The 25,551-nt window shown below is 40.8% G+C and overlaps 1 protein-coding gene across 1 annotated transcript in view; it reads left to right on the forward strand.

Moving 5' to 3' along the window:
- The window catches only part of KIF5B (kinesin family member 5B), a 41,100-nt gene that overhangs the window by 12,301 nt on the left and 3,248 nt on the right, over positions 1–25,551 (forward strand). Inside the window, 22 exon segments of the mRNA XM_015408123.1 lie at positions 179–252; positions 1,957–2,061; positions 3,713–3,761; positions 5,714–5,769; positions 5,849–5,936; positions 6,964–7,088; positions 7,581–7,685; positions 8,107–8,252; positions 9,009–9,157; positions 10,679–10,872; positions 13,082–13,150; positions 15,411–15,617; positions 17,358–17,501; positions 19,078–19,266; positions 20,478–20,595; positions 21,395–21,456; positions 21,556–21,665; positions 22,240–22,341; positions 23,740–23,800; positions 23,894–23,965; positions 24,069–24,173; positions 25,414–25,551. Coding sequence (XP_015263609.1) covers positions 179–252; positions 1,957–2,061; positions 3,713–3,761; positions 5,714–5,769; positions 5,849–5,936; positions 6,964–7,088; positions 7,581–7,685; positions 8,107–8,252; positions 9,009–9,157; positions 10,679–10,872; positions 13,082–13,150; positions 15,411–15,617; positions 17,358–17,501; positions 19,078–19,266; positions 20,478–20,595; positions 21,395–21,456; positions 21,556–21,665; positions 22,240–22,341; positions 23,740–23,800; positions 23,894–23,965; positions 24,069–24,173; positions 25,414–25,551 — 2,468 coding nt within the window.

Here is a 25,551-nt window from a genome sequence, read left to right on the forward strand (position 1 = left end):
TAGCCCAATACCACTTTTTCTGTTCCCCTCCTGTGTGCTAGATGTTTATTGTATGTTATACAGTAAGTTCTTAATATTTGCTGAAATCTTTATGAAAAACAGCTTTGGATGAGGCCCTCATCTTGAAACAGGTGTTGTCACAGAATGTGTTCTTAGTGTGTATCATCTTTTATCCTAGATGTACTTGAGGGATATAATGGTACAATATTTGCTTATGGACAGACGTCATCTGGGAAGACACATACTATGGAGGTAATGTACTTGAGAATGAAACTGTAAATTAAATGAAAATCTTTGGTAGGAACTTCCATTGTAAGCTGTGCAGGACAACCTATGTACTGTTCACCAGAGTAGTTAAATTATAAAGGATATAGTTACCACAGCCTCTTCTGTAATTGGGAGGATGGCTCGTATTTCTGTGTTTAAAACTGGTGTTGTTGTTTTTTTAAAAAAACACCTTCCAATTAATATCTCTATTCTTCTTTAACAGTGTTAAAAATTTTATTGTGCTTTTGTTGTTTTAAAGCAGGGGTGTAAAACTCATTTGTTATGAGGCCGGATCTGACATAAATGAGACCTTGCTGGGCTGGGCCATGTGTGCCATAAAATGTATTGCCAGGTAGCGGAGATATTACCTGTATAAAGGACACAAACACAAAAACATGCTTAAAACATTAGCACTCTTGCCATATTTCGTTTATTTAACAGTGTCTCATAACTGACACCTCTTGCTCTGAATTATTGCATCAAAATGTCTGTGCTGTTGCAATCTTGAGTGTGCTGTTCAGGTGTGTATCTGTAAACTGCAAACCTACAATGACAGCATCAGCAGAACTGAAAGAAGCAGAAGACAGCCAGTTCCACTGTGGGCCTGATAGAAGCCCTCCGGGGGTCTGATCCGGCCCCTGGGCCACATGTTTGACACCCTTGTGTTAAAGATACTGTAGTAATGTAACTGTTGCACTGTTTTTAAATGGGCAAGTATCTTAATGTTTCAATAAGGTACACTTTTATTATTTATCACTTTTATCATCCGTTTAGCCTCGACCAGGGCCAGGTCCTTTTCTTCCCTGGCCCCGGCCTGGTGGAACATGCTCCCACCTGAGATCAGGGCCCTGTGGGACTTATTACAGTTCTGCAGGACCTGTAAAATGGAACTGTTCCACCAGGCCTTTGAGTGAGGCGGCAGGCATCCATTTATTCCATCCACTCAGCCTCTGTTGCTAAAGTACCATCTGACACGGCCCATCTGAGAACACTTTATAGTCTCGTTTACAGCCTAGTGCCCCAGGTTTTTGAGAACACTTGTTTTTAACTGTTTTAACTATTTATTTGTTATACCTGTTTTAATTGTTATTGTGGAATTGCTGTTGTAATCCACCCTGAGCCCGCTTGCAGGAGGGTAGAATATAAATTGAAGAAATAAATAAATGGCTTACAATCTCCTTTCCCTTCCCCCTCCCCACAACAGACACCCTCTGAGGTAGGTGGGACTAAGAGAGGTCTTTCAAGGACTGCTCTTGAGAGAACAGCTCTGAGAGAACAGTGGCTTATCCAAAGTCACCCAGCAGGCTGCATGTGGAGGAGTAGGGACTCAAACCCAGTCCTCCCAGATTAGCGTCCATGCGTCTAACCACTAGACCAAACTGGCTCTCGACAGCTTTTCCAGGCATGGACATACACACATGCAAAAAAAAAAAAAGGAACAGAGATCCAAATATCTCTGTGCAGAAGTGGAAACCACTTTTACTTGCACTGGGGAGTAGGGTGATTGCCAGTCTTTTTGTTGTTCTTTCTGCAGTGGTTTGCATCATATTTCATTACCAAGGGTATCCTGATCTTCAGGAGCAGCTTTTGTTGGGGCATAAGCATCACAGAAAAGCTGTGTGATCATTCATGGAATTCTCTTAATGATATAGTGCACTTAAATTTGTATTCTTTCCTTTTCATCTCAAGGGGAAACTACATGATCCAGATGGCATGGGGATTATTCCAAGGATAGTGCAAGATATATTTAATTATATTTATTCCATGGATGAAAATTTGGAATTTCACATTAAGGTAATCTTTGTTTTCCTTTAAATATAGTGGTTTAGAAGTGTCTCAAAACAAGCTCATTAACACGTCATCAGATATTTTTAGAGAAGAGTTTTTAAAACACTTTTTAAAGGAACAGATACATCTCCACCTGTCTTACATCAAACAGCTTGATACCATTCTGCTTCAAATGCTGCAATGCCGTGTATTTTCTCAGATCTATTTCCTAACTTTGAAACAGAGCTAGCAAAGTCAGTTTAAACTGAGTTTGATGTTTCTATCTTGCTTGACACGCCTGTAGTGGCTAGCAATACAGCTGTACATGAAAATGCTTTGGTTTAATACCAAGTTTGACTGGTAGATTATTTTGTTCATCTCAGTAGATAATTTTGTTCATCTCAGTTACTACTCTGAGGTTTAACTGGATACCAGCTGCTCTTTTATAGGCAGACTTACGAATTCCCTTATGCTGTCCAGTTGCAAATACATTTCGGCCTCAGATGTTATTGTGCAGTGAGAACTGTTCGTCAAAACTTTGGGGTTCTGTATGCTGCATTGGAACATAACAACTGAGTCAGCAGCTTCTGCTCTGGTATTAACAAGATCCCATGCTGCTGTTGTCAGTCCTAATCATCAATTGTTTTTTATGATTATGATGAAAGCTAGTCTGTTCTACTTCAGTTACTGTGTTTTTGTCCCATTTCTCCCTCGTCATGGACAATGACGGATGGAAAACATGTACATTTCTGTTCAATCTGTTAAATTCAAGAAATTAATTCATGTTACGAATGCTAGAGAAACATAACAGAGAAACATAGTTTCAGTTTGGTTTCAGAAGTCTGGTGACCTTGACTCGAGAACATGGCTCCGTAAACTATTTGTTTTAATTACTGAAAAAAGATCATGCTAACTTATTAGACCCTGTTTGATTTGTGAATATCTGCACTAAAGCAAACCTTGTATGTCCCACCAAGTATAATAAAATTAATTTTTATGTCCTATGCAACATAAAATGTGGTTAACTGATGCGTGGATCATGAATTTCATCCACCTAAAGTGTACCTGTTACACTGTTGCAGTTGTCTAAACAAGCGATTCCAAGGTTTGTAGCACAGAATGTTAGTGTTTGTGATCATGTCCCCAGATGTGTATTTTAGGCTTGAAAAGCATCCAGAGAGTGGGTACTCTTCTATGCTGGTGCTAAAAGCAGTGTGGGGGCTTGGGAATAACACTCTGGATCAGGGAAACTGTTCTGGGGGGAGGGGAAATGACCATGTTGTGAGGGGATACACCAATACTTTAAGGCGAAGCTATGTCAGAGGTGTTGGTCACGGATCAAGTTAGATCATGATTTAGCTGGATTGTAAGAAATGTGTATAAATTTGCAAGGTAATATACGAATATCACTGAGAAGAGTCATGTCTGTTTTACTGCAGACAGTGTTTGAAACATTGTTGGCTGTAATGTACGTATTTGGAATATGTCAGCAACATACCAAACTCCTAAAATGACATTAATATAGTCTTAAAGTTGCTGCATTTCTTATTTGCTTAAGAGCTTTGTCTGACCTGGATCAACTTTGACCTAGTAGAACTGTATAGGTTTATAGGCTACTTTGTGTAGCTAGATAGGGATTACTGTTCTCATTGTTTCCTAATATGTCTTATTCTTTCAGGTGTCATATTTTGAAATTTATCTGGATAAAATAAGGGACCTTTTGGATGGTGAGTGCACATTTATTCTTTAGGAATGACAGTTTGTCATGTGCAAATGGGGAACTATGGAGTTTGATCATCTTGTGTTCTATTTATCTGTCTCACCTGAAAGTTGGAAAGCGGATAAGAGGCATGTGCTTGAAACAATATGTGCATGCTTGTTATTGATAGAGAGGTTATTGAAGAATTAGAGAGGCAGTCAAGTTAAGATTGTGATCTGTGATGAAACTAGACAGGATAGGGTTAAATGTGCAAAGACATGTGACAAGAAGGTTTGTGGCAGAGCAGAGGACAACTTTTGGGTCTAAAAGAGGTGTGAGCCAGAGGTGAAAAAACTGCGAGCTAGCTCACACTAATTCATCTTAGAGGGAAGTAAGATAAGCCAGAATTATGTCAGCACTGCAGAGAGAAATAAACTTGTCTGGTTCTAGAAGGTGGGCAATAGGCAGGAATCTCTGTCATATCCACTGAACAGGAATTGTCAGTTTTTGTTGATTGCAAGATGCCTGGAATTCTAATCACATACAAGATGTTACTGTATATTCACACCTAATGGTGTGTGTTTGGATATACCCAAGCCAAAGCTATACCCCAAAACATCCCAAATGTATCCAAGTTTTCTTGGGGAAACCGGGAAAAAAATCCTGGGAAAAAATCCCAGATATATTAGCAAATAACCAGGTGGATCCAAAAACAGCAGAGAGGCGGGAGCATTGTCAGGCTTCTACTACAGTCCCTTTGAAGACAGCCCAAGAATCAGCTGTGTTGGTGGGGAGCATAGTGTTCCTGCTGGCTTGGCTTGGGACTGGCTTCTCGTGCCCCCCAGTTTAAATCGGGCTGCAGGAGAAGGCAGCCCAGCCAGGATCTGTTGTGCTGCGGGGAGCAGATTGCTCCGCACCAGCTCAGCTTTGCGCTGACTTCTCCTGCCAGCCAGGTTCACACTGGGCTGCAGGAGAAGCCAAGGCAGCCCCAGGATCCAGTAGACCCACACCAAAACATACCGGCTTAAAAAAAAAATTGCACTCCTCTGTTCACTTCATCAACAAAATTTTACATTCTGGCCCAGGCATACATACACATGGGACAGCAGTATTTTAACCTCATATATGCCAGTGGGGGGTCTAAATTATGCTGTGGTTGTCTTTAAAACGTTGATGTTTATAGTGGATGGTGGTTGTGGGGAGAGATTTGGGGTTCTATGAAGTGCTATGATAAGCTCTGTAAAATTATTGATGACAGGAAAAAGTTGATAGTACAGTTGTCAAGTAAGCTCATGACTGTCAAAAGAGATACAGTGATGGCTACTAGGTTAGTGGGATTTAAACCAGGATTAGAGAAATTCATGGCTTTGATGTATCCACAGATTTAAGTAGTGATAGTTAACAAATTTCAGAAGGGTACCTTGAGGAACAAACATGATGATCATCACTGTCATGAGTTCCTTGTGAGCTTTCCTGTAAGGCATGTATTCCTCCTATTAGAAACTAAAAGAGGAGCAAGGGTTTCTGATGCACAGAGGTAATTTTTTTAAAAAATTGAATTTTTGTCATCTTTTTCCCGCATGGTTGCCAAGATTTTAGGACCAATAATAAAATTCCAATAAATCATTTAATACTGTGAGCAACCTTTGGTAATTGATCCATTGCTGCACTGAGCAATGGATCAATTACCAAAGGTTCAGGATAATGAAACTGTTTTTGACTGAGTTGATGCAGTAGGTGTGTGTCTAGGGAGGGTGTTCCATAAACAGGGCTCCAATTAAAAAAAAAAAAAAGGCTGTGTTCATAGTTGCCTTCCACCCACTCTTTGCAGGCAGAGCACCTGAAACAGAGCCTTAAATCAAACCTTGAAGATCAGGCAGGTTAACATGGGAGGGTAGTCCTTAAGGCTGTGCTCTCTTTAGCCAGATAATAGCTGTCCAGCAAGAAGATAACTCTTGACTCAGGCTTTTTCTTTTCCAGTCTCCAAGACCAATCTTTCTGTTCATGAGGACAAAAACAGGGTACCTTATGTGAAGGTAGGTATAAGAATTGAGCCAAATGTCTCTGTTCTCCTTGGAGTTCTTATAAGTAACAGCTGCTGTATACTTTTCACAGGGCTGCACTGAACGTTTTGTGTGTAGTCCAGATGAAGTTATGGATACAATAGATGAAGGAAAATCTAACAGACATGTAGCAGTCACAAGTAAGTGGTTCATTTGGTAGAAAGAACTAGTGTGTTCTATGCAAATAGTTCTAACATGGCGAACACATACAAAGCATATTCGATATAAATAAAATGCACTAGTTTTTCAATATTGTGCATAAAAGGTCCTTTCTTCTAGTTTAGGAAATTTATAATCTGCTGCACTAATAGCCAGATTCTTCTGCCTGGTTGAGCTGGATTCACTTCAGTTAAACCTCTTAAAATGCTGGAGTTGCTGGCAATGACCCTTACACAACCCAGCCTTCACATCTTGGCTGGGAACTGTGGAGTGCCCCTGGACTTGGGGGTCCCCACTGGCTTTTCCACGGTGCAAGGTTGGTGTGTATCTCTCTCATCAGGAAATAGACGACTGCAGTCTCTCATCTCCTGCTGAGAGAGGTACCAGTTGGTGAAGAAAGAAGTGGGGTGTTGCCCTTATACTCCTTTTGGCCTGTGGCCATCTTCCCAACAGGGAGGCTCTCTTTGAATGGGAAATGAGAAGTTGCTTCTCATTTCCCATTCTGGAGAGTGCCTGCAGCTTGCAATTCAAATGTTCCATGGGAAACAGGAGAATGTAGGGGGGCAAAAGAGGGTCAGATGCTGGCAGCTACTTAGATTATACAGTGACTCAGTAGTCTTCTTGCTATGAAGTTTCTTTTGCCTGTGATAACATATTTTTTTACTGTATATAGATAAATAAGTCCTGTGATTCATGATCCCTTAAGGGAAAGATTTGTATCAGTTTTGACTAACATCTTGGTACTGGTGTATTTAATCACTCTGTACCTCTTTTCTGCTACTACAAAAAGTTTAATGTGGTTTTAAGGAGAACTATATCAAGATGTATTTGACAGGCCAATGGATCTTCCTGTTCTCCTTTGGTCCCAAGGCACTATGCCATCTGTTGCTGCTGGTTTGTTCATGTAACCTCTTCCACTACAGTTACTGGACAATGGAACTGGATTAGCCAATGAGATGGGTTGCCAGAATACATGTTTAACAAGCCTATGAAATGTTTCTGTTCTAGACATGAATGAACACAGTTCTCGAAGTCATAGCATCTTTCTCATTAATGTAAAACAAGAAAATACTCAAACGGAACAGAAATTGAGTGGGAAGCTTTACCTTGTAGACTTGGCAGGTAGTGAAAAGGTAATGCACATTTTTGAAACATTGAATAGAAAGTGGGTCATTATACTAAGTTGTCCAGATAGGTGCTGGGTGTTGACATTACAGTACCGGGGTGGGTGTGGAGGCCTGTTAATCTGCATTGCGAGCCATGAATATTCAGCCTCCTCACCTTATATGCAGCAGTTTTTTGCAACCACATGTGCTTAATCTACAGTTCAGGAGTATCTGGGAGTTACCATTTGTGTCTGAACACTTTCTGGAAGATACTTACACAGCAATATATATGATCGTGTCCTGTGTGTCCTGTATAGTCAAGTCTGAGCCTCTGTGGACTACAGAGAGTTCCTTGGTCCCATGGAATGACTTCTTGGAGATCGTAGCTGTAGCAGCAAGGGAGTGGGTGGGGAAAATCTTATTGTACACTGGGGGGAAAACATGCAGGGTTGGGGTTTTTTTTAAATCCAGGCCAGAATCGTTGATAAATGTGGTTTATGCTAGCCTTTATTATTTTAGGTTAGTAAAACAGGAGCGGAAGGTGCTGTGCTAGATGAAGCTAAGAATATCAACAAGTCTTTGTCTGCTCTTGGCAACGTCATTTCTGCTTTAGCTGAAAACAGTGTAAGTGTATCTCTGCTTTGAATGCACGTGGTGAAAATCCCTTATTTTAGTTTCGTTTCTTTTTGGAGATGTTGAATGTGGTTTAATATGATGAGAATCAACAACAGGGGGAAGGATTTGCACCTGGATGACTTCTAACTCCCTTGAGACGCTGTGCCTTCAAAACTACACATACAATAGCATTTATACAACATGCTTATATAGAATTTCCTGCTTGAAAATGCCATTCTGTAAGTTTATGATCTCAGGTAGTGGAGATGTAATAATGGTGCACAAGTTATGCAAAGTGCTTATTCAAATGATACTTAGACAGAGCCGGCCTGGGCTGGGAGGGCAGGGTAGAAATCCAATAAATAAATAAAATAAATAAGTAAATAAAAGTGTTATAAACTAAACAGACCACCTTTTAATGTTTTTACAGACATATGTTCCGTATCGTGATAGTAAGATGACCAGAATCCTCCAAGACTCACTAGGTGGCAATTGTAGAACAACAATTGTTATTTGTTGCTCTCCATCATCTTATAATGAATCCGAAACAAAATCTACGCTGTTGTTTGGTCAGAGGTGAGATTTTAAAAGAAGAGTCTGTTTATTGAGTGCAGTCTGGAGAGATTGTGCTGCCTTGGAAACCAATATACTCCCAATATATTGGTAGTCCACCTGATCTGCATTGCTTATCTCAGCGTTTGTCAGTAGTTGACTTTTGTGAATTTGCATTTAAAAGAAGTCACAGCATTCTACAAATGGATGGTGACATTGCTGGAGACCAGGATTATGGCTTGCAACTGCAGTTCAAAACGTCTAGTGGTGTGACTGCATTATGCTGATTGGGGAGTGTCAGACCTGTACCTGCAACCCCTAGTTGATTGGGGTAGGTGGGATTGCATCTGATCCCAGGAAGGGACATCACTTCCTGTTAACATTCTAGGATCACAGAGATTTTTTTTGGGGGGGGCGGATTCCTAGGACATGATGTTAATTTTTGGTTTTGGGCACCAGTCCCCACCCTCTTTCTCCCACCGTGGCTGTCAGCAGTGGTAACAGGCAGGTGTGCAGTTGGCAAGCCTGCTGCTGCTAGAGTAACTTACAAGATGAATAAAGTGTCTGGACCTGAGTTTGTAAGGAAACAAAGGATGCATTTATTCTTTGAAGAAGTGTGGAGACACTGAGAAAGTATTTGAGGCTCCTTTAAAGTCATGAAGGAAAAAATCTTGTGCTGTAGATTGAAGTTAAAATCCTTAGCATGAATCAGACCTGGAATATCTTGTGAATTGCCCAATATTTTTGTCAACGTAGTGAATTTTTAATTTGCCTTTCTAGAGCCAAGACCATCAAGAATACTGTCTGTGTCAATGTAGAGTTAACTGCAGAGCAATGGAAGAAAAAATATGAAAAAGAAAAGGAGAGAAATAAGACATTACGCAACACAATACAGTGGCTTGAAAATGAGCTCAATAGGTGGCGTAATGGTGAGTTGAATCTTCACTGCTGTCTTCATTGTTACTCTGATCACTTGCAGAATAAGTACGTTCCTTGTTGCATTGTAAATTAACCTTAAGTCTTGGTTGTAAGGCTGAAAAAAATCCCAAGCTTCCAGCTTAGATACTTGACATGAAGCTTGCACCTAAGAATTTAGAATGTTATTATAGCACTTCTAAATAATTTATTCTAAACTGAATACTGCCGTTTTTATTCAGTTCTTCATGCCAAGACCTGAAAAGGTGTTCTCCAATTGATTAAGTTATTACTCCATAAACTGTGTTATACCATAGCCATATTATGGAATCCACAGTTCATCTTTGGTTTTCTGTGCAGTCCGACATTGGGGCTGCGTTTCCACATGCCAGCCACCGGATGGTTTCTTACAGCTATTCTGGTATTTTCTAAACACTCCCAAGGGCTCTGAGACCTAGTTTACTTCTTCTTCTTCTTTTTTTTTTTACCCTAAGATGGTCTCTAGTTGCCATCTTGCTCAGGTTATTGTTCTAGTATTTTTTCCATCTCCTACCTCAGAGGGTGGGAAAGAAATTACATTCTTTAGATGTGAAGAGGGCTTCATTATTTTACTTAGACAGAACAAAAGGCTTCTTACAGCCCTTTTGTTTGCTACTCCGGTAGCTCAAGAAGGTCAGCCTCAGCCCAGACCATCTCTAGATGGATAGTCTCGGCTATTAGGATGGGGTACGGGACAGGCCAGTCTGCTGTGTCCACTGGAGCTTTGGGTGCATTCTACATGGGTGCAGGCAGCGTCGGCAGAGTTCCGGAGAGGGACTCCCTTGGAGGACATCTGCCAGGCAGCGATATAGTCGTCATTGGACACCTTCGTCAAGCACTGTTCTGTGGATGTGAATGTGAGAAGGGATTCAGCAGTTGGCAAAGCTGTACTACACTCCTTGTTCCACTGAAACTCACCCCACCTCCCAGGTAAGGAGCTCTATAGTCACCCAATGTGAGACTGCACAGAAGACTGAAGATGAAAACAGTGTTGCACTTACCTGTAACTGTTGTTCATCAGGGTGTCTTCTGTGCAGGCACACATTCCCTCTCTCCTACCCCGCTGTGATTTCATAGGATGCAGTTACGTTCTTGACGCTCCTGGTGGCTCAGGACTTAGGGAAAGGGGGGGATCCTCCCTGCAGAGCATGTGACTGTTAGGTGGGAAGAAGGCCTCTAATCAGCTCTGCAGGGGAGCGGTTCCCCTTGGAGTGTTTAGAAAATACCAGAGTAGCTGTAAGAGAGCCTCTGGTGGCTGGCCTGTGGAAGCGCAGTTCCAGTGTGTGCCTGCACAGAAGACTGAAGATGAACAACAGATAAAGGTAAGTGCGACACTGTTATATATTTCTGGGAAATGAAAGTAGCCTTAAAATGTGAATGTTTTACTCTTCTGTGAAACTTGTGCCCTGTCTAGGCCAATCTAATATTGAATCAACTTGTAAATATATTTCCAGCAATAGAAATAACATTTATTTGGGGACTAATTGTATTTCAAGGTGAAACTGTACCTGTTGATGAACAGTTTGACAAGGAGAAGGCCAACTTGGAGGCATTTGCTGTGGATAAGGATGTTACTATTACTAACGATACTCCAACTGCTACTATTGGAGTGGTAGGCAGTTTTACTGATGCTGAAAGGAGAAAGTGTGAAGAAGAAATCGCTAAATTGTACAAACAACTAGATGACAAGGTATGTGTTCGGTTTTAATGCATGTGCTTTATCTTAGAACTAGTCATAAGGCCTGTTGCGGAAATAAATGCAACGAGCTCTAGAAAGAGGGTCTGGAGACTCTGCAGAGAGAAAGAGAGGTGGAGGGATGGACGGACAGGCAGGAAAGAGTGAGGCAGGACGACAGATGCAAGGGAGTGACGTGGACTCAGATGAGCTCGAAAGTGAAATCTGCAAACCAGGTGGGAAGAGAGAGAGAATTGGAGGGAGGGAGGGAGACAGAAAGAAATCAGGCAGCCGAACCAAGAGAGAGAAGATCTGGAAAGGGGAAATCCGCAGAAGACACTGCAGGGAAAAAGGCTCTAATTTCAGTGTACTTACCTGGAAGTGGTATTGCACTTGGTCAGACTTCCAGGTACGTGTCCTGACGACAGGGGGCCAGAGGCAGTGTTAGGAGGAAGAGAGCGAAGGATGGGCAGGCTGGAGGTAGAGAGCGGAGCGAGGGATGGAGAGCGAGAGCAAAAGCGAGGCGAGGCGGAAAGGGTGTTGGGGGGTGTTAAGAAAGAAGAGAGAGGAGCGATCCTTCAGGTGCTTCATGGCAAGGCGTTGCCCTGTTTGTCTCGGCAGAGAGAGCGAGGGAGCCTCTAGGAGAGGTGTGGGGGGATGAGTGAGAGAAAAGAGGCAGGAAGAGAAGCAAGAGATGGAGCCTTGAAGGGGAGGTTGGCAGCGGGAAGCGCTCCCGCAAGAGGGTGAGGGAAAGTTGGCACAAAGAATCCTACCCGTATTCTCCCCCTCCCCAGCAGCTTCGGCCAAGTGCCATGCCAGACTGCTGCAGCACGGGAGCCCCGGCAAGCTGAGTGCTGTCATGGGCAGGAGGCCAGGTTTTATCCTGGGTGGGATGTTGGGCCTGTGGCCCCCCGTCTGCCGGAGGCTGCTTGTCCTGGCTGCCGGGCTAAACTGTGCCGTGTGGGCTGCCGCCACCCGTCCCTCCCAGAGCCCTACCAGCACCCTATGAAGTGAGGGAGGGCGAGGATGGGGAGCAGATGGATGCCGCCCTGGCGAAGTAGATGCCCAACGCCACCCATCTCTTGCAGAGCGTCCATCCCCTTCGCCAGCTCCCCCCAGACTGAGGTTGAGATGCTGGGTGCGGGCTCTGTGGGCGGGAGCAAGAGAATGCAGCCCAGGGATTGGCAGTCCTTCAGAGTGGCAGCTGAGGGACCCAAAGGCTGTGGGAGCATGTGCAGCGTTCACACCAAAACAGCTTTATATATAAGGAGAGATTTGAAATGTTACTACAATTCACCAGTTTGTTCTTTAAAAAAAAAATAAAAATTATTAAATACAATATGAAATGCAAAACAAAGAATAAAAATTTCAACTTATCCATACATAAATACAGTACCAGTGTGTGTTCTGATAAGCAAACAGTATCTCTCCACTGTAAATTAAAAGAATTTGTGTTGTTTCAAGTAGGAATTGGAGGCCGTGTTCGTTCTTATTCAGATGAGACTGTAAGGGACAGCTGATCTTAGGCAGTGTAAAAATTGAAGGTAGCTATGTTTCAATACTTTGAGTATCTGAAAGCGCATGCTAAGGCAATAGTTTTAAAGTGACAAATTTAAATTCAGTGACAAAGTTCATGAGCTGAAAAATAGTTCAGTATATTCTTGTGACAAAGTTCTTTGCGTTCCAGTTTTCTGTGGTACCAGATAACTTTGTTGAATGCTGAAGATGATTAGTTAGAAAAGTTAAGCTGAGATTTGGCCAGAACGTGGCTTCTTTAGGTGTGCCCAATCAGGATTCCTGGCTTTTTTGTTGCCCACTTCTACCTGTATTGCGCACTATTTTGATCTTCTCAAAAGGAGGTTACCACGTGGCCAGAGAGGCTGCTGTTTAAGGAACAGTCCTATAATGTAGTCTCTATACCGCTTAATGTGTCGTGTTAGTACTTAATGCTGTGCTTGGTTCTTTCTGGTTCTTTCTGGTGGTTCCAGTCTTCTAAAATCCGAATGCATTGGTTATTGAATGTCCAATTTGGTTGATTGTACTGACTCACTATGTGTAATCTGCCTTGCATCCCTGGGAAAAAGGCAGACTATAAATAACATAGAAAGAACCAGTTGGATCTTTATCACTGTCTTAAATATGAAGCTGGTCAAGCACCTTCTATTGAACCTGGACATTTTACTGGACTATATCGTATTAAGTGGATTTATTTTTGTATATACAGGATGAAGAAATTAATCAACAGAGCCAGTTGGTTGAAAAGCTAAAAACACAGATGTTGGACCAGGAAGAGGTGAGTTTGGTTTGTGGTGTTTTTTTTCTTAACATTTAGTATCCTTTAATAATAGCTTGAGGAAGTTCATTAGAGCAGGGATCCTCAATTTTTGAGCCAGCAGGCACCTTTGGAATTCTGACATCCACAGAATGGCTGCCACAGAGTTGCTGCTTCAGGATGCATAGTCAGCCACAAAATGGCTGCTGCATCTTACTTCAGTCACCCAGTGAAGATTGTCAAGCTGCAGTGGCAGCTGCTGCCAGAACGACATTTTTTAAAAATCTGCACAGCTAATCAAGTCTCCTGTGAGCTATCAGAAGCCTTGCCGGACAAAAGCCCCTCCTCGCCCCGCCCACATTCTAAACATACATGGCGGGTGCCATGGTACCCATGGGCACCACGTTGGGAACCCTTGTACTAGTCTGTAGTACAAAAAGAGCATCATATGCCGTGATGGCTCTATATAAGTAAGAGCAATATGTGGGATAGTTTTAGTTTTGCAAATAATGCTTCTGCTGGAACTGAATATAACTTGTGGCACTACCACTATTTGAGTTTTATTTTTAAAACATTTCAGAAAGGTTAAGTCATAATATTTTCTAAGAATTGGTCTGGCATTTCTGTGTAATGTCTTCAGAATCAACTTTGAGAACATCCTACCGAGATTTTTATTTTTGGCCCAGAATATCCCAGTCCTGAGAAGGAATCAGTTTTTGGAAGAGCTAGAGAGGATAACAAAAAAATTCATCTGGAGTGCTAAAAGACCAAGAATTAGAGCAAAGTTATTACAAGAAGGAAAGGATAGGGGAGGTTTTGCCTTGCCAAATTGGAAAATATACTACCAAGCGGCTTGCCTTGACTGGATAAAGGAATGGGTCAAGCTGGAGGACGTGAGGGGCTTAACCTTAGAAGGATCAGACCTAGTAATGGGCTGGCACGCGTATATTTGGTACGGGAAGGATAAAACCCACCCACACTTTAAGAACCACATCTTAAGGGCGGCTCTCTTAAATATATGGAGTAAAATAAAAACTAAATTCTACGCCAAAACACCAAAATGGGTATCTCCCCTGGAAGCCTTTATAAGACCAGCCTTTCTTACCAAGTATAATAAAGAAACATACGAAAAATTACTAGACGAGACAAACCACCTGAAAACAGATGAGAAACTAACATCACAATGTAACTTGAAATTATCGGGGTGGGAAAAGATCCAGTTAAAATCAAGATTTCAAAAAGACTTGAAAGTGGGTTTCTATGTAGAAAAAAATGAGCTAGATAAAATCTGGCTCTCATCAAATGATAAAATGATCCAGAAAATGTATAAACTATTGCTAGAGGATTATTTGTTAGAAGAAACACCAAATCACAATTTAGTGGTATGGAAGAAAGACCTAGGCCACGAAATATCAAAAGAATCTTGGCTAAAGATTTGGAAATCTGTAAAGTACATGAGAGCAACAAACTATAGAGAAAATGTATTTAAGATGTACCACAGATGGTACTGGTCACCAGAAAGGCTAGCCAAATGTTATCCAAACTGCTCAAATGTTTGTTGGAAATGTAAATTAAATGTGGGAACTTTTTACCATATGTGGTGGCGTTGTACAAAAATTCAGATGTATTGGAAAACCATACAGAAACTAATAGAGGAAATTTTGAAAGTAAAACTGGACATGGTACCTGATGTATTTCTACTTAACTTATGTTATCTTTTAATGAAAAATATGTAATTGCGTATGTAATAGCAGCAAGAATACTCTGGGCCAAACACTGGAATCTAGATTGTGTACCCAGATCTGATGAAGTAATAAGTAAGCTGTTGGAAGTAGCGGAAATAGATAAATTGAATATGTATTTACAAGGGAAAAACGATGAAGACTTTTTAGACAGATGGGTAGGATTGTACAAATGGTTGGAAAAAAAGAGTGGACTCTGAAAATATATGTAAAAACTGTAAAAGGAACAAATGTATGTAAAACTATAAAATAAAACATATATAAAAAAAAGAGAACACTTCTGAATTCTAAGAACTTCTCAGAATTGAGAGCATAGGTCAATTTCAGTATGAAACAGTCCAATGAACTGTTAAGTTGCAACCTTCCTTCCTTCCCGCATGTAGCTGAGCAGATACTAAAATATGCTTAGGCCATTTTAGCTAGCCATAAAATAGATAATTAGGAACATGTTAATATTTGCAAAATGAATAAAGTCTGTCATTTTAACGTTGAGCCAATAATGGCTTAAAGTGAACTATTGATATTATTTCTGTGTGTAGCTTCTAGCATCTACTAGGCGGGACCAAGACAATATGCAAGCTGAACTGAATCGCCTCCAGGCTGAAAATGATGCTTCTAAAGAAGAAGTGAAAGAGGTGCTCCAGGCCCTTGAGGAACTTGCTGTCAACTATGACCAGAAGTCTCAGGAAGTGGAAGACAAGGCAAAGGAATACGAGCTGCTTAGTGATGAACTTAATCAGAAATCGGTAGGAAACGGGTGCAAAGAATTCAGCATCTCTAACTTTTTGGTTGCTGGGAATTATGATTCAAGCATAAGATCTTTTCTTAATATTATGTTTAAAGCTAGGTTTCCATGTATGTTTGTGCAGTCCATGGACAACTGAAATTACGTGCATTCATGAACCATTCATTTGATAAAAAGTAGCTGCACAAATAAATATTTTATTGGCCACCATGTGCTTATCACCTATTTCAGATGCAGGTTAAGAGGAACTAGTTGGTCATAAACAAGTCCATTTAGGTGCCCAGATTAGAACCACTTCTCTATTTTTCAAACCAACATAATCTCATATAGCAACATCATGTGCCAGTGTGGTGGTATTGCTAAAGAGTGTTGGGCTAAGAAAGGGAACACAGACCTCCTGGGGTGATGAAACTCACAGGGTGAACTTAGACCTCTCACTGAATCTGACCTTTACCTCACAGGGTTGTTAGAATAAAACAGCAGAGGGGGTAGAATCCCAGACACTATCCTGTGCTCCTTGGAGAAAGGGCAGGATTAAAAAGATAAATGATAGACAGAATCCATTAAACTGAAGAAGACTTGAAGCCTTATGAGCCATTTCATTGCAGCTCCTACTCATAGCATCACATATGCCTGCTGGCTTGGCAGTGTCTGTAGGGTCTCTGAAAGACTATGAAGCATTTGGCAGATCTAGTAGTAACTTTTTAAACCAGTTCCAGGATGAGCTTCTGTGTGATTGTATTGTAAAGATACGCACAGTATTTTGAAGCTGTGAGAGGTACTCACTCAGAAACTTAAACATCACTTTTATATAATGAAAGAAACCTTAGTACTTATGGTTTATCAGTACCACTGAACTTCAGAAGGTAGCCTGTCAATCCGTGGCTTGCCCATACCATCCCACTTCTTAAAATTTTGGTTACGTCTCCAATTCAGAACAAAATCCAATAGCTATGTTCACCTCCTATTGTCAGACACATTTACATCCAACTGGACAAATTCAGTTCTGAAAAAAATACAGTCGGCATCTCCGTTGACTCCCTGCTTTTGTCAGGTGAATCTCAAATTTTTAGGTCCTTGAAACAGAGAATGTTCGATATTGAAAAGCAAACTCTCTGTTTTGGGTTCACCCCTTCCCCTTTGAAGTTTAACATAACTCCGAGGAATGGGCTTCTAGCTGATTATTTTCTACAGCTCATCGCACCATCACTAAGACTAGCTTTTATGCTAGCACGCTTTGATGCCCTTCCGTCAAAGGTCCTTTACGGTAGATTTGCTAATACCCCCTACCTCGAAAGGACCTGCCCATGTAACAGCAGGAACCCAAATCAGTTGCTCAGATCTTGCTCACCTGTGAATTTTATAATAGAATTTGGAATGTTCTAATCAGCCCCCTCCTGCACAATAAGCATAGTCTATCTGAAGAGAGACTTATAGCTTTCCTTTTATCAGATCTTCACCCTCACATTACTTTCTCAGTAGCATGATTCCTTTCTATCACTAAGAGGGTAAGAGAATATAAGGTCAAAGCCCCGGTGGATTGACTGTTTATATTTCTATAACTTTGATATGCACTTTAAAATGTGATCCATGCTGTATTTTATCTATGCCAGTAAAGGTTGACTGACTGACTGACCATCCCACTTCACACTCCTTTTAGGAGACGTGTCAGTCCTTTTGTGCATACGGATCGCATCTGCTATGCATTCTTCGTCTGATTGTTTTTGTCATCTTGTTTCAGATGACATTAGCCAGTATAGATGCAGAACTTCAGAAGCTGAAGGAAATGACCAATCACCAGAAGAAACGGGCCACAGAAATGATGGCGTCTTTACTGAAAGATCTGGCGGAAATAGGAATTGCCGTGGGGAATAACGATGTGAAGGTAAGTGGAAACTCAGGCACATCACAGAACATTAAGAACAAATTCACGTGTCTTCTTACTGGGACATAAAAGCATGCTGTGTTTCTGTGCTCCTTTCCCATCTTGAAGAGAAGGTCCCTAGACATTTGAAGCACCTGCCAGATGTGTGACTTTACTTTATCTGTACTTTACTAATAAATAATGTAAGATAAAACTTCTCATTTTGTTGTCTGTAGTGACAACTTGAGCTGCGGTGGCTCAAGTGGTTAAGACACTGAACTGCAGGCTGTGGAAGGTCGGTAGTTCAGCAGTTTGAGACCTGAGTGTGCCACATGACGGAGTGAGCTCCTATCTCTAGTTCCAGCTCCTGCCAACCTAGCAGTTCGAAAGCAAGAAATTGCAAGTAAATAAATAGGTACCACTTCGGTGGGAAGGTAACAGCGTTCTGTGCGCCTTGGTATTTAGTCATGCCGGCCACATGACCACGGAAATGTCTTCGGACAGCGCTGGCTCTTTGGCTTTGAAACAGAGATGAGCACCGCAACCCTAGAGTCGGATTCGACTGGCTTTCGAGCAAGGGAACCTTTAGTGACAATAGGCAAATGCTTATAGGGGGCTGTATCCAGTCATACATGCATAGAATATAAACAGAGGCTGCTAGATCAGACCATTGGTACATCTAGTCCAGCTCACTGGCCAACTATCAAACAGAGTGGAGAGGCCAAGGCCTTCTGGTATTGCCTTCTAGCACTCATATTCAAAGGTTAACTGACTCTAGATGTGGAGGTTCTCTTTGCTCACTGTGATTGGCACCTCTCCTCCATAGATCTTTTAATGCTCATGGCCACTGCTTTGTTTACGAGGTTGACCTTCCTGCTTTCTCTTTATTCTGGCAGCCTTATCCAACCCCTGGAAAGTTTATTCCTGAGATTGTGGAACTTGCACAGAGGGATAGTTGCACAAGCCCTGCAGGGAAGAATGGGAACAGGGTGAAATCATTCTTTCTGTGTCTTCTGAAGTGTAGTGCTAGTGCTAAAAGAAAAAGAAAAGGCGGGCAATTCTACCCTACCCCCCCCCTTACTGCAGCACCCCAGTCCATGTGGTTCTTCCTCTGTGCAGGTCCCACAATGCCAGAAACAATCTTGCTGTGGGTCAGATTGCTGGAGTACAGGAAAACTAGACAATGCTTTCTGTGCACACATGGTTGGATGCAGGCCACAATCAGTTACTATGGGTGTTGGTTCCACTTCAAAATTCCGCTGTATTTCCATAATTGGTAGAGAGTACATTTTGTAAATGTGAGTAAAGTTACTTTTGCAGTATTGGTAATCTGTAGAATAAAGGAATATTACAGTACGATACCTAACCAATGCAATGGTTTAAAATGTGTGTAGTATTTCATAAACGAAATATTATTTGTATTACATGTCGTCGTGGTGCAGAAAACCTTAAGTGCAGAGAGTTCATAATTGTTAAATTTTTTATCAGTCAGACCTATAGATAAGGAAATACTTTGAAAATACTTGAATTGTGGATGTGATTACCCCAGTGTATATGTTGCATGATTATTTTTAACATTTGAAATTTTCATTTTCAGCAACCAGAAGGAACTGGTATGATAGATGAAGAATTCACAGTTGCAAGACTTTACATCAGTAAAATGAAGTCTGAAGTGAAAACCATGGTAAAACGGTGCAAGCAGTTAGAAAGTACTCAAACAGAAAGCAATAAGAAAATGGAAGAAAATGAAAAAGAGTTAGCAGCCTGTCAGCTTCGTATCTCACAGGTAAATGTGTTGACTTCGTTCTGCCAGTTTGTTACTTCTGCTTCTTGAATCCTGGACTAGCAGAATGTTTGCAAGTAAAAGTAAGCCCCCCTGAGCCTGTTCGCGGGGAGGGCGGGATAGAAACCCAATAAATAAATAAATACAATTTTATGCTAATATGCATTAGAGTTTTTTAACATAAGCAGTTCATTGCATGTTCATTTTTTCTAGTGAGCCTAGTATTCTCTAGCTTTTGTATGAAGTGTGACTGATTTTTGACAACGTATTAGCAGCTTTTCCAGCTGGGTTTTTGTGTAGGATGCTGTTACAGTAAACATGGTTTAGTTATAGGTATGAGTCTTCCTTTTTATTGTATAGTATTTATATATCTGAACTGAGTGCAACTTGCCGCTGTGCAAAGCTGTCATGTACAAAGGTCACAGTTGTATTGGATGCTGACTACTCCCACCGCTGGCAGAAAGCACCACCTTCAATAACTTTGGGAAGCAAGTAGAAGCCAGGGCTCCCCAACCCACTATTTCCCCTGACTCCTGCCAAGCTTTTCAGAAAGTGGGTGGGGCCATTGTAAGGCAGGGCTGGTTAATGACTGCTCTCATTCAAATGAAAGGGTTTTTCATGGCTGCAACAAGATCAGGAGGACTAGCAGCACCCAGGCATTCCTTAGCTTGTGTGTGCTTCCATTCCCCTTCAGACATGACCAACTGTTGCTATAAGCCTCTTCTGCAAATCAAGAAGGTAGCTTTGTTCTAGCCTTGAGTCCAGGGAGCTGGGCTACTGCATGGGGGGAGATAAGTTTTCAAGCGTAGAACCCCATCCTGTCTTTCTCTAGGCTTGCTGTCCTTCCAGTGGCTAGACCATTCTTCCAACTAAAGCACAGATAATGCTAATCTTGACAGATGAATGGCTGGACTCTGAATAAGCCAGCTTTATATATTCAGCATGGTTGCCATGCAATTCTTTCTCAAAGTGAGGAGGGAGCTGTTCCGTTTGGCTTCACCTGTTGCAGCATTATTTTGAAGTTGCACTTGCCATCTGCTGTCTAAATTCCAAAGTTACCTGCAGGATTAACGAGATTGGGAACCATTGATGTATACAGTAGAACAACTTCTTTTTACATATACATTTCCTGGTATGCATTTTGGTCTTGTGGTTTGAACTACCAACATCTTGTATTCTTGAATGCGAGATTCATCTTCTTTTCTATCTGATAGCATGAAGCCAAGATCAAGTCACTTACAGAGTATCTTCAGAATGTGGAACAGAAGAAAAGACAGCTTGAAGAGTCTGTGGATTCCCTTAATGATGAACTAGTTGAGCTTCGCGCACAAAGTATGATTTCCTTATGTGTTTGAAATGTTGAAGAGCATGAGTTGTGAGCTTCAATTCCCAGTTTCCAGTGTCAGCTATTTGTGAGGTTGTTGTCTTTGGGCAGGCCACTCTCAGCCTCTTAACCATAACGTGAAGCTGATAATGGCCTACTTCACACATAATTAGTGACCTTATATCCATACTCTGAAGTGTGTTGAATACTTGTGAAAAGTACTTATACAGTCATGTGGATACCCAGAGACATCTGGTTGGCCACTTTTGGAAACAAGAAACAGGATCAGATTGGTCTGGGCCAACAGGACAGCTGTTTGATTTTCTTTGTAGGAGTGTTAAAAAAAAAATCTGTATTTTTTGGGTTCAGGTATATTACACCTGAAAAATATTGGCGTTTTCTGATATTCCCAAATCCCGCTATCGGTGTGGCATTGGGATTCGGGAATTTTTCAGTAAACTTGAAATTTTTTTGCTCCATTATACCCTATGGGGGACCATTGATCCCCATAGGGTATAATGGAGAATTGAACTGCAGTCTCTTTAAATGCCTTCTCAATATAGCCAACTGTACCTGAAAATCTGGAAAAAATTGGCTTTTTTCAAGGTCAGTTAGATCAGTAGCCGAATACAGACTCTGACCTGAATTCAGCTTAAAAATATCCTAAAAATACCGGTAAGGAATTTTTTCAGCTTGGATAAACCAAATGCAGACCCCTAATTCTTTGTGTAAAGTATACTAATCTGAGAGTGGCAAGCCATGACTGTGAAACTGTGTGTTTAAAAGTCGATTTCTTTTTCTCACTAGAAAAAGTCCATGAAATGGAGAAGGAGCACTTGAACAAAGTTCAAACTGCAAATGAAGTCAAGGCACGTAAACTGTGTATTAATTGTTCAAAATTAATTTCTTCAAAAATACAGCTTCTAATTTTAATGATGTAAAAGTAATCACAGTATTTGATTCTTTAGCAAGCTGTTGAGCAGCAGATTCAGAGCCACCGAGAGACTCATCAAAAACAGATTAGCAGCCTGAGAGATGAAGTTGAGGCCAAGGAGAAACTAATCACTGAACTCCAAGAGTAAGTGTTGCAAACTGTTTTATGTTTGTGGATGAATGTAGTAGTTGCTACACAGAGTTCTAGAGCTGAAAGAGGCATTATAGGATGTTTAGTCTACGCGCGCACACACACACACACCTCTGCTCAATGCAGGCGATCGAAAGTGACAGCTAAGTGTGTTCAGCTTCCACTTGAAGATACCGCCCCCCGCTAGTTCAGTTGTTGAACCACTCTTCATTGTTTACTTTAACTGTGTCCTTTGTACCAGCTAGTTAAGATATTGCATATCTTTGCAGGATGATATCATCCCCCATTCATATTGATTTAAGGCTGATTTTGCAAGGAACTAGTATAATATAATTTAAACCATCACAAGCCTTTTTTTAAAGTACATTTTCTTGAGTCTTGTTCAACTTCAGTCTGTCTGATTCTGCATGTTTTGTAGATTGTAGTTATAGTAACTAGCACAAATGGGGCCAGGCTGATGTATGTATTTTGGTATTTAGACTTCTGTATGTCACAAGATAAGGATCTGTTCGCCTTTCTAGAACTCTTCTCTCTTCATAATTGCATGTTTGTTGCTTCCTGTGTTCAGTCAAAATCAGAAAATGATGCTTGAGCAGGAACGACTCAGAATTGAGCATGATAAGCTGAAAGCTACAGATCAAGAGAAAAGCAGGAAGCTGCATGAACTTACGTAAGTAAAAGTTACAATGAAAATAGCCCATAGCTGTGCATGTCTAATGGTGAGCAATTTGTTGAAATAATGACTACTAAAGTACTATGGCATTTTCATACCTGTGTATCCTAGGTAATGCATATGGGAGGGGTTGTAGTGCCTTTCTAGAAGTTGCGGATTAGGAAACTTAGTGACAGTGTATTAAGCATCGATGTGCTTTTGTAATAGAAGCTGTACTTAAAAGCCCAAATGATAAAGAGTTCCTTTGGGTAAATGCTACATGTAAATTAGAGTATTTTAACCTACATTGTCAAGTATCATTAAAATGGCTTGGACACTTTGACATGTGGAGAAAGGTGGCATGCAGATGCATATAATAGTTACAAAGCCAACAGTTAAGACCAATTCCAAGGGTTTTGTTTCAGATGCATTCCATATATTAAAAAGTATTGGTGTGGTGTGCCTTTTGAAAGATTTGTGCCAAACTGTTTGACCAACAATGCACACGTAGCATCCTTTAAGCCTTTAATAACATTCAGTGTAGTCCACCCTGTTCTGTGTAGTGTCAGAACTGTCTCCAAAGAGCTCTTGATTTATGAAATTAATATAGAAGAAAGGGACCACATCAGATATTTGCTTCCTATAATATTTAATTTATGTAAAAGTAGTTGTTTGTTTTCTCTTCATGCACTAACATTTTCTTGCCTCGCTGTGTCACCTAAAACAATCTTACACACTTGGGTCTGTGCATGCTTTCCTCTGATTTGCTCCATAATTAAAAGTTCCACAAGCTATTTACAATCTTTGGACAGCTTGAAAGCTTGCACACTGTGTTGTGTCATTAGAGCTGGTCATAATAAAAGGTATTACATGGATTGTGGTTTTGTTTTTAGATTTTGATTTTAGACCAGTATGTCTGTGAACAAATTTTGTCCACATGAGGGTCCCTCCCGGCTTTTTCCAGGTTATGGGTGATACATTCAAGTAACCTTTCCTCCCTCTGCTGACAAAGCTATTAGCTCCTTAAACAACGTGGTTTGTGATTTGACCAGTTCTTTTCAAGAATCTGAGAACACATTGTCATGGTGTATTCTTCACATCTCACTGAATATTCTGAATGCCATGTATAAAACATGCCATAGGCTTATATTCTCCCCCATGCCCCATGGTAGATGTGTCCATCCCATGCAGGTCACTTCAGCCTAACCTGTCAATCTTCAATATGTGGGCAAGGACTGCTTTGCTTCATTAAGAGTTTAGTGTTCAGTTCTGAGATGTAGAGGCAGTTCTTTGAGCTGTCTGAGGTTTTATGACTCATATCCTTTGTGTGTTGAATTATTGTAAACCACTTAGAGCCTCAGATTGACAGCCTTTGTTTCCTTCAAAGTTTTGAATCTGAGTTTTTGTAACCTTTAGGGTTATGCAAGATAGGAGAGAACAAGCAAGACAAGACTTGAAAGGTCTGGAAGAGACCGTGGTAAGTAATTTATGCAGCTTATGCAGAATGGTTTTTCAAATGGTTCGAGTTTCTCCGTCTAGAATGTTACTGAAAGATGACTTGTGTTATTAGGCCAAAGAACTTCAGACCCTGCACAATCTGAGGAAGCTGTTTGTTCAAGATTTGGCTACCAGAGTGAAGAAGGTAATGCAAAATGTAATTGGATTTGTTTCGGAGTCTGTCACCACTTTTGATGCTGGTTTCTTTGGAACCTAGCCTCATAGGTCACTCATCTTCCTTCCTACAGAGTGCCGAGATTGATTCTGATGACACTGGGGGCAGTGCGGCTCAAAAGCAGAAGATCTCTTTTCTTGAAAATAACCTCGAACAGCTCACAAAAGTCCACAAACAGGTATTCTTGCATTGCTAGCTTCTGTCACTTTGACCACGGATTTATGAAAGCTGGTCACTCTTGTAGATCCTAGAGGCCTTGGGCTTGTGTGATGCCACAAGAAATTGTCACTTTCAAGCTAAGCTTTCTTATTCAGTTCTGTGTGTTAATGCGGGAAGTTCGGCAACTCTTGTCAACTTTGACACTTTAAATGGCCTTGCTTTGTTTGATATTTCCCAAGGTCCCATTAAGCCAGTTGTTCTTTAAAACCAGAATGGAGGATATGGAATCCTGATCCTGAACAGATGGTGCTGCAGTTCAATTCCACTCATTTCTTTCAAGGGTTAAAACTTGAAGGGAATTTGAGATATAGCATGCCTAGACTGTTCACCTATTTCTTTTGTAACAAGAACTGACTTCCATTATATTTCAGCCAATTATCACTAGAGGTTTTAGAAGACCTCATTTGACCAATTATGTCATTTTTATAGCTTTCTCTTTTTTTAAAGTATGAAAGGATATGGGAGCTGTTACCTTCCATGTTACCCTATAATTTTTGAAGTAATTTCTGTTGAACAGCAAAATCAGATTACATTGATGGGTTTCTTTATATACATTAGCTGTGGCTAAGATTAGAGCCAGGTGTGCTCAATATATTTTTTTTAAATAAGTTTTTATTGTTTTTGTTAATAACATTAACATTACATACATCAAATACTTTTTGATTATTCTAAATTAATAAGGATAATTACATACATTCTTAGCATCTATTCTCGCCATACAGCACTAGTAAGTCACCAAGAGTCTGACCATTATAGATTACCTGCTATAGCCTATAAATATAACCATTTATGATAGATCTGCTTAGCAGGAAGAGTATCCTTCGTTACCATGTAGTCTAACACAGGGGCCCAAGTCCTAACAAATTTGGTGTAGGTTGGCGTGTTACTGTTATTCGCTCTCATCAGGGAGTCTGTAATTTTTGTCATTATAAACTGATCCCAACCAAAGGTGTGCTCAATATAAACTTTTTTTGTTTGTACCATTACTGCACATGGAGTTCCATATCTATTGGTGGTTCATATTTTACGTTTCTCTGTGTTCTGACCTCTGGCTTTTTGTAATCTTGAATTAATGAGATTCCTTTGACAGCAAAGCCAAATATGTGGGATTTTGTTTTTTTTTCTGACCTCTGGCTTTTTGTAATCTTGAATTTGACAGCAAAGCCAAATATGTGGGGTTTTGTTTTTTTTCCCTTCAGCTGGTACGTGATAATGCAGATCTTCGCTGTGAGCTTCCAAAACTGGAGAAACGGCTTAGAGCTACAGCCGAGAGAGTTAAAGCTTTGGAGTCTGCCCTGAAGGAAGCCAAAGAGAATGCATCTCGGGATCGCAAGCGG

The sequence above is a fragment of the Gekko japonicus genome, unplaced genomic scaffold (genome assembly GCF_001447785.1).
Source record: "Gekko japonicus isolate JY-2015 unplaced genomic scaffold, Gekko_japonicus_V1.1 scaffold87, whole genome shotgun sequence".
In the NCBI taxonomy this organism is placed as follows: domain Eukaryota; kingdom Metazoa; phylum Chordata; class Lepidosauria; order Squamata; family Gekkonidae; genus Gekko; species Gekko japonicus.